Source organism: Cheilinus undulatus, linkage group 14, assembly GCF_018320785.1.
Source record: "Cheilinus undulatus linkage group 14, ASM1832078v1, whole genome shotgun sequence".
NCBI classification, from domain to species: Eukaryota; Metazoa; Chordata; class Actinopteri; order Labriformes; family Labridae; genus Cheilinus; species Cheilinus undulatus.
Window position 1 is genome coordinate 41,922,185 of NC_054878.1, and position 9,230 is coordinate 41,931,414.

The 9,230-nt window shown below is 39.8% G+C and overlaps 1 protein-coding gene across 2 annotated transcripts in view; it reads right to left on the reverse strand.

Annotated features, from left to right (window-relative positions):
• si:ch211-243j20.2 (uridine-cytidine kinase-like 1) overlaps positions 1–7,352 on the reverse strand; it is a 41,068-nt gene extending 33,716 nt beyond the window's left edge. For both annotated transcript variants that reach the window (XM_041805499.1, XM_041805500.1), the window contains exons 1-2: positions 7,245–7,352; positions 2,518–2,726 (exon numbers count right to left, since the gene is read on the reverse strand). In XM_041805499.1, the coding sequence (XP_041661433.1) occupies positions 2,518–2,726; positions 7,245–7,324 (289 nt within the window). In that variant the 5' untranslated portion in view covers positions 7,325–7,352. The remainder of the gene's footprint in view (positions 1–2,517; positions 2,727–7,244) is intronic.
• Positions 7,353–9,230: the final 1,878 nt, after the last annotated feature.

The following is a 9,230-nucleotide window of genomic DNA, read 5'->3' on the forward strand; positions in this document are numbered from 1 at the left end:
CAGATATTTTACTGTGGCGATAAACAGGATGCTGGACCTGATGTAAAAATGGTTACAGTAATGTCAGAGCATCGTTGACACTTTAAGTGTCTTGCCTCAACACAATTACATGAGCTGACAGAGATTGATGCAAACATGTTTGGTGTGCAAATGGTTGGTTGTGAAAATAAGTCCACATTAAGCAACTGCTAAACAGTGTCAGTCCATGTACAGTAGATCCATCCAAACAGCTGTAAAAACATTTAAAGTATATGATCAACTTCAAAATACAACACAATACACAGATTCCATCCATCCATCTATCCATCCATGTTCTTCTGTTTATCAGGGGCCAGGTTGCAGTGGTAGCAGGTAAACCAAGTCAACCCAGACTTCTCTCTCCCCTGCGACACTTTCCAACTCCTTCTGGGGAATCCTGAGGTGTTCCCAGACCAGACAGGATATACAATCCCTTCAGCTCATTCTGGGTCTTCCCCAAGGTCTCGTTCCAGCCAGACGTGCCCGGGAAACCTCCAAAGGGAGGCCTCCAGGAGGCATCCTGATCAGATGCCCAAACCATCTCAACTGGTTTCTTTCGATGCAAAGGAGCAGCGGCTCTACTCATTTCAGCCACCTGAATCCGTACTCTCATTCTTTCGGTCTTTACCCAGAGTTGATGACAATAGGTGAGCGTTGGAAAGAAGACTTACCAGTAAATCGAAAGCTTTGCCTTCCAGCTCAGCTCCCTCTTCACTACAATGGTGCGGACAACACCCACAGCACTCCTGATGCTGCACCAACTTACCTGTCAAACTCACGCTCCCTTTTACCCCCACTCATCAAAAAGACCCCAAGATACCTGAACTCCTTCACCTGAGGCAGAGACTCACTCCCCAACTGGAGGGGGCAATCCACCATTTTCCAGCGGAGAACCATACACACGAAAAATACACAGACTCCCAAATGCAAATGATCACTATATCAACATTGCGTTTCATCCTGTGGCACAAGCAACAGGTCAACGGGAGGTCAGCGGGTCACAGAGCTACTACAGTCTGTATATGCGATAATACATTTTATTTTGTTTATAAAAATCTCAGAACATATGTATCAATATTGTGCACAAATTAAAAACCAGCCCTACAACATCCTACTGCTCTAATTCCTTCTCTTGGAAAATGAATGTTGGGGTCCATGGAGGGAGAATAACTCAAGTATTACAATCTACAAATGAAAGTAAACAAACTACTTCCACTACCATGAACTACATGTACTGCACATCTTTCCTCGCGCAGTTCTTTTTCAACAACACTATCACGTCAACTTTCTCTGGTAAGAGCAGAGCCCGTTCCACACTCATCAATCAATCATGCAGCCACCCACACAGAAAGCACGACCGAGCTTTAATCTGCAAAAAAGTCACGCACCTGAATCTTACACACTGATTCTGTTGCATTCTAATTGTCTCCAAAAAACAGGAAAAAGCTTACTTTTAAGGTGGAAAACCACATCATTTTACATGAAACCAAACATCCATATAGAAAACATAAACCTTTTAGCTTGCTAATGTACTTGCCCATTTTTGCATGAATTTGAGTATCAAGGTGCTCAGGCTACACGGCACAGCGCAACACTCTAGACATGCTTCCATGTGAGTGGATGCTGGCCTTCTGTTGGAGCAAAGCAATGCACACCTGGACTGCGGCACAGGCAGAGGATGTGGAGGTAAAGATGCTTCTAGCCACTAATTTCTCTGAAGTCTGAATTTAGGCCATCCGCTTCTCTACAGGTAAGAACACAATGCGCATCTTGTGCAGCCATGGTAATGACCTGTGTTCTATTTACAGACCAAAACTTGGTCAGACTCAATGTTCCCCACAGCATTTTATAGCTCAGTCATCCACATTAATAATGAGATTTTCCTTGCAGAGGTGAAGCTGGTTTGCTAAATGTGGCAAACATACACATTTTAACCTAATATACTAAACAATGGGTCATCACACTTCGCCTCTGGCAATGTAAACTGATTAAATGATTCTGGAGTATAATAATTCATGAACTTAGCAGCATTTTAGAGTGATTAGACTGCAGATAAGGCCCCTATTTATCTCACTGTAGAGTACACAGTATGCCTGTAGAAATTACTCAGAGACTGGCAGTCACCATTGCTACCCAGCAGACCAGTCACAGAGCTGAAAGGTCTACATTGTTTTAATGTGCATACATTAGGTTCAAGTTCAGGTATACGATAGTTTACTTCAGAGCAGTAGTTCATCTGATGCCCCACCACAACAATACAGCTGACTCAAAGTAGGAGTAATCTTTAGTCAAAGGGGTTGAAAGCACATACAACTTCAAATTCTGGCTTTTCATAATGCTAACAGAAACAAATTGGAGACTTTGTACACTCCTTTAATCCAACAAAGTCCAGAACATTTCAAGGAGTTTGTTCATACTGAATTAAGACTTTAAATTCAGCATAAGTAGAGAAATAATTAAAAAAACAATCATCTGTTTGCTTATTTGCAGGTCTCTTACCGATAACAAAAGCCTCTTTGAAGGTTGTTCCGGTGACGTTGTACCATGGTGGTCTTCCAGCAGTGTAAATGGTCCGTTTGTTGGTCCTCAGCAGAGGAGGCTGGGTCTTAGACCGGCTCGTGGCCCGGTTTTGTGGCGATAAAGACGGAGTAAGAGGGCATCGTGGGATACAGGTTGTTATGCTATCCAATGAATCCTCTCCACTCCCACTGGAGGAAAGACAAGCGATGGTAAATATTCTTGATTTTCTTTAAAATAAACTTCATATTAAAGTCAGAAAAACAATCAGATGTTATGTAGGAAAGCACTGATGATTTTTAAGAGGTTTATCATAAGATGGTTCTGCTTTAAGGGATAAGAAGAGGAAGTTTTAAGCCTGAACACTGTGGTTGCTTGTGCAGCCAAAATTGCAACTGATTTGTATCAAACTAACACTTTTATTAAAGCAAAGTTATGGGATTTTAACTTGATTGCCCACATAAACATAAAGACACTACTTTAAATGACTTTTTTATGTTCATGAATACATAAAAAATCTTTTGAAAACTTAACAGGAGAATGGATCAGATGTGACTCATGTTTAATTTGTTGTGTTTATCTACAGTACTTTGTTTGGCTGCCATCAGAAATGCCTTGAAAGCTCATATTTTGCCCCAAAAGTGCTTCTCCAGTAAAGGCATTTTAGTCATTCTCAATATCTGCAGGAACCACAAAGCCAATTGTAAGACAGTAAAAGTCTGAGCACAAAGAGCTATTTACAGTTAACAGACTGTAAATGATCAGAAAGCAGACTAATGACATTATAGAAACTGATCTACAGTAAATCTGAGCATTTAGAGCCTTCACACTTTAGTGGACCTGCAGATACTGGAGTGTTCTGCAGAGAGATAAGAGAGTCTGAACACTCTAAAGTCTCTCCCTGAACTTTTCTCTCTACAGTGATGCTGTCGGTGTGGTCGAGGGGGAGGAAGGAAAACTTGCCAAACCCTCCCCAGGAAATCACACCGCTGCCTCCTGGAAACAGCACAGGGTGGGCCAACATTCACATGAGTAAGGCTGTCATCACTTGGCACAGATGTTTAACATGTAATATCTAGCTGCCCCACTAAAAAGACTTTAAAGGTCTGCTGGCAAAGATGTGCCTGACTATTTAAGGATCATTATAAATCCTTTGCAGGCATTTTAAAATATTTTTCAGTCCTTTTTTTGAAAAAAACACATGGGTGGATAATATGTCCTTTATACAGCTGAGTGTCATAATTGCAAAGCATTCAGGTTTATTCTGAAATGTTTACACTAACTCCTCTTGTACTGAATAGGCTATCAATGCTTACGCACAGTTTGTCTCGTCTAACTCTGACTAAAATTGTTCTTTTTAATGCTCTTCAAATCAAACCTTTCATTTGAATAGTTTACCACGTCTTTAATTTACTACACTATGCACTCACTGTAACAATAATAATAATAACAATAAAGGCATTTGAATTATTTTGAAAGTAAACTATTTCTCATCTTCTTTAAGGTCATCATTTTTCAAAACACTCAAAAGAAATCTTTCTGATAGTAACACGTTTGCTGTAATTTAGAGAAATAGTTTTTTTTTATATAATTTTGTGGTCTTTTTCTTACATGAGCTTTGACAGTTTTGGACACGACGCACAGATGAGTGTGTGTGTGCATTGGTGAGCCAGCATGTGACTATGCTGTGTCTGCTGTCAGACAACAAACAGGGTGCGTTTAACTGGGGCTAAAACTTCCCTTTTTGGAGCCAACAGTGGACTCTATGGCACTCAAACAGAGTTTATTTTGCTGTTTACCACTACAGTATACAAGGGCCCGTTGTATACAAATGCTAAGCTTCTGATTGATGATAGCACAGCCAACAGTTGATGGATGTGTGAGACATGAACGAGACATGACGAAGCAGAGACTGAATCAAAGTTACACAGTCAAAGATACCAGCACTATGAGCGAGTCTGCGTGCATACACGGACTAAATAAACGCTGTATTCTCCTCACAAAGACTGCACAAGTTTCCAGCAGCAGCATTTCATCATTCTGAACTTACGGTACTATGGATTGGCGGATTATGTACGACCCCAAGTAGCACATGCGGATGAGGGGTTGGGGGTTGGAGGGGAATTTTAATGGGTTACGGATCAGCTCTGTTACCTCATTAGCTGTCAAACCAACAATTTTCAAGTGTCCAGGCCATCTTTAGGATCTTTTATCATTTCCAGTTTGGTATTGTTTTTTCGTCAGGAGAGCTGCTGCTCCTAGTGTTTGCACAACATTGATCTCGCGAGATAGATTTTTCCTCGACGAGAACTCTATCTCGCGAGATCTTGTAACACCCCTTGTTGCTACATCACATAAATGTTTTTTGACGCTTAAGTGATGGGCATGGCTAGGTCTCTGTCATCACTTAAGCGTCAAACACCTGGACAGCTTAGTGAGTTACAACACTGACTTTGATGTGGGAGATCAGAGGTTCGAATCCGGGCAGCAGGGGAAAATCCAGGTGGACCCTTGAGCACAGTCCTTAAAGCTACACGGCATACCATCATTGACTAAAGGTACTAAGGAGGTCTTTAAGGTCTACTCTCAATGGCTACTCTCAATGGCTGCCACTATTACTGCCACTATTACTCAGTCTCGCAAAGCGAGAAGGTACTAAGGAGGTCTTTATGGTCTACTCTCAATGGCTACTCTCAATGGAAGACACCTCCTAAAGTGTGGTCGGGAACAATACGGACATAGTGTTAGTCGATAAATATCAGAAGTGATACCATGGGCTGAAGAAAGATCTAGAGAAGAAGTGGGCTGTGTGGTGCTGTGTGGGGCTGCCACCACCCAAGCTGGTGACTCCAGCATATACACTCCTAGGAGCTAAGATCCTGCACAGACCTCTGGTACTAACCGCTGATAAGAACTGTCAATTAATGATTTTAATTGATTGTATTTATGCATAGGGGTTAATATGTAGAGAGCGAAGATATTTATAACTAATTCTAATTGACATCACTCATGTTAACATCACAAAACAAAGAACTCTGACTTTAAAACTGTTATACTTTTTGTTAAACATACTCAAATTAGTGACATATGTGTTTCCCCTGAAATTAATGAGAGAATCACTATCTTGACAAGTGGTCAAATCTGACATTTCAATCAACTAAACAAGAATTCAGGTGACTTATATCAAATCAGACATAAAACCAAATGATAACAGGCTATCATGCTTAACAAATGGAGATGTTTGGGGGTCTGTTTTTTTTTTACTGCATAAGTCAGAAATAAGAGAGCTGATGTTTTACATAAAGATTAAAAATATGCACTGACATAAGCCATATCAGAAATAGGTTAAATATGTGGCTAAACCTCTGTTCCTAATGTCAATCAGACTGAATTAAACCATATCAATCAGAGAAGGGAGCAGGCTCTCTAGTCTATGGTTGCTGCATCTGTACACTGTTAAAACTCAACTTTGTTTGTGATTTCTTTCACTCATAAGATACATCACTAGAGAGTACTCTCTTCCCAATAAGAAACAATGCATAAGGATGGGTGTAAAGACGTTACTAAATATTTTTGGCCAAATTTCTATCGGGGGATTAGGTTTAGACATTATGATGCTGAAGTAGGCTTTTATACCTCATTAGTGAAGGAGGTTATTGCTTTGTCAGATCTCCCAGATGCACTGATGATTATGTGCCCAGGTAATTATACTTCATTGTATGCTGAAGTGTGGTTACTCCTATTGTGAAACTGTGCTGTATGTTTTTTGCAGATTGAATGCCATTCTCCGATATCAAAGAAAACACAAGTGAAAGGACAGCTTAACACTCAGCTGCAGGATATCCTGATCCACACAGACACGTAAGCATGGCTGCTGTCAGACAGACACCTGATACCCTCAACATCCTTAGTGCTACGTGTTAGGAATGAGCAAGTGTTAGCCACAGAGCAGCATTACATGGCGCTTGGATAAAACAGGCAAAGACACACGCAAAAATCAGTTACAACTCCGGAGACTTTTTGTTTATCTCCTGTATCATCGTTAAACACAAACGGAACGTAGATGTAGTTTAGTTAAAATTAGTGTTCATCTTTGCTGAAGCTACCAGGCCATACTGAAACGTTATCAGTCAGTGCTGTGTCAACCACAAACGTTTAAGATTCTGTACATGGATAACGACTGATGTTACGGTTTAAGCAGAGACCGTGTTCACTGTTGACTCTGAGCCGAATGCGTCTGTAACTGTTGGAATTAGACCACATGCTGAAGATGTAAAAGTTCCTAGCCACTTTCATATTGTTTATCATTTTCAATACAGACATATCATGTACATTTCACATTAATATGACAAGCATCACGTAGAATAACGTCATTTTTAACGTAACACCTCCATCAGATAAAAGGAACCGTTACAGACCATATTAGGTAGTTAGCTGTTGGAAACATAGCAGTTAATACATATATATAAGAAACAAATTCAATCAATCATTTCTGTCTACTTGGCCACGTCTATTCTGGTGTTGTCCTAACATTTTTCATCGTCTCTTTGTCTTTTGTGTACTGTACCCACGCGAACAAAATGCGTGGGTATGATAGCAAAAGCTAGCCAGCTAGCAGCGTTAGCTAGGAAACACGAGCCGGTGTCTTCTTCCATTCACCTACAGAGTTCGGACTCGTGCCACAAACGTCCATACTTTATTTTTATTACCTGTCGGACGTCGACAGACACCTGTCCGCGTCCATTCCCTCCTGTTCGTCTGGTTTACCGTCGCTGCTTGTTGTCTCCATGTCGGCTCTGCTCGGCGCGGCGCGGAAACCAAACACAGGCAACGTCGTGACGTCATGGGGGTACGTAAACTGATGCTGTAGCTATGGAAATCAGGGTAGTGTTAACAGAACATATCCACTGTTTCTAATCAAGCATCAGGTATTGGAGGAACTGAGTCGACACAATACTACACGTTTTCTTGAACATACCATCTACACAACAGTACTTACACACGAAAATGCTGTTTTTTCCCCAGAAGTTATGCAACTCTCTAATACAGTGGTAATAAAATCCACCAACCATTTTGTGGATAAACAAAAATATTCTTTTAGAAAAAAAACAGGCATGAAAAACAACACTTAAGAGACAATAGGGGTTTTCTTTCGGCTATAAATTGGTATCATCAAAGCTAACTTTAACATCATAAGATGGCAGAAGCGAAGAAGCAATATCACTGAGACGCATACGCGCCACATTTAGTCCTACTTTTTCATTTATCCGGCAACTTTCCTTAAATAATGCCCTGAGACAGGCAACCAAAAAATTTATAAAACTAGGGATACCAAGATATATTAGCCTACAGTAAGTGCGATTAACTACGACCAACAATTTGTGCACAATTTTTATTGTAACTAATTGCATGCTTTCTTTATGCTTTGTAGATCTTTGATCTACATATAAAATCAGGTCTTTATCCAAACTTCTCTTAGTTTAAGACAGAGGTAAAACCCTGAAGTAAAATAAAAGGTTTTAAATGCAAAAAAGAGGAATTTTTGAATATGATTAATCGCTATTTCCCACAGAAAATTTGAGATTAATTGCTATTGATATTTTCAATCTTCATTCAATTAATTTTGTCTTGGAATACAATTTAGCACTATCATTTCATAAATAAGAAAAATGATTTATCAACAAATAAAGAATTTCTTAATTGATTATTTTGGTAATTAGTCAAGATATTTGACTGAAAGTATGTAAATTATGCGTTTTCAAGCCATTTCTTTAAGATTAAAATGTAAAAATCTAAAACAGCAGACGTGCTTATTTAAAACGTGAATTTTTATATTGATGTCCTGATTATTGTTAGTCATTTCCTGGGAATAAAATCCAAGGATGCATAATCTGCACTTTAATTGCACATTTGCACATCTTCACATCACTTTGCATGACTTAGTAGTCATTTCCATGAGCTCTGGGATGATTTTATTTATTCTATAGTCATTCTGCAGCAGAAATTCGGATTTAGGGCCCATTTTGGACGCAAATAAAAATCTTGACATGCAATAAACGTCATTTTTGCTTACGACAGCCCACTGATTTATGTTCATGCTGGACACTGGCACTGAGATAGGCTATTTTATAAACTGGGTCTAGGCCTCCTTTACAAAACTAATAATTTTAATTTATATCTAAGGCCTTTTAAATACTAAAAAATCTTAAAGTGCCAAACAGCACATGCAAAACACGAGCATCAGCATCAGCATTCATAAGCAGACATAGGGTTGACAAAGTCTAAGATTTCTATCTATTTTCAATAGGATATGCAGTTGTAACTGCTCCTTACATTTTGACACAATCTTGTAATTGTTAATTGTGTGTATTTTAAGGCTAATACTGCTCTGTGAATTAATTGATTTCCGTTCATTGACGCCTGTCCCATTAAGATTCACCAACCAGAGCCTCTGTGTGTGATCAGTCAGGCTTCAGTATCTGTCCTGTTCACTCACAGCTGCTGCAGCTTCAACATCACTGCTGCTGCTGCTGCTGCACGTTCAAGGCTTCAATTAAAACCTCCCTCCAAAAAAAAATCCCGCATGTGCTTCCCTCCCTCAGCGCCGCAATGAAGGAATTTCTCCGTTTGTTCTCAAGTCTCTCTCCTCACACTTCATCATCATGAGGACTCGGCTGACTTTTCCCCAGGACGAC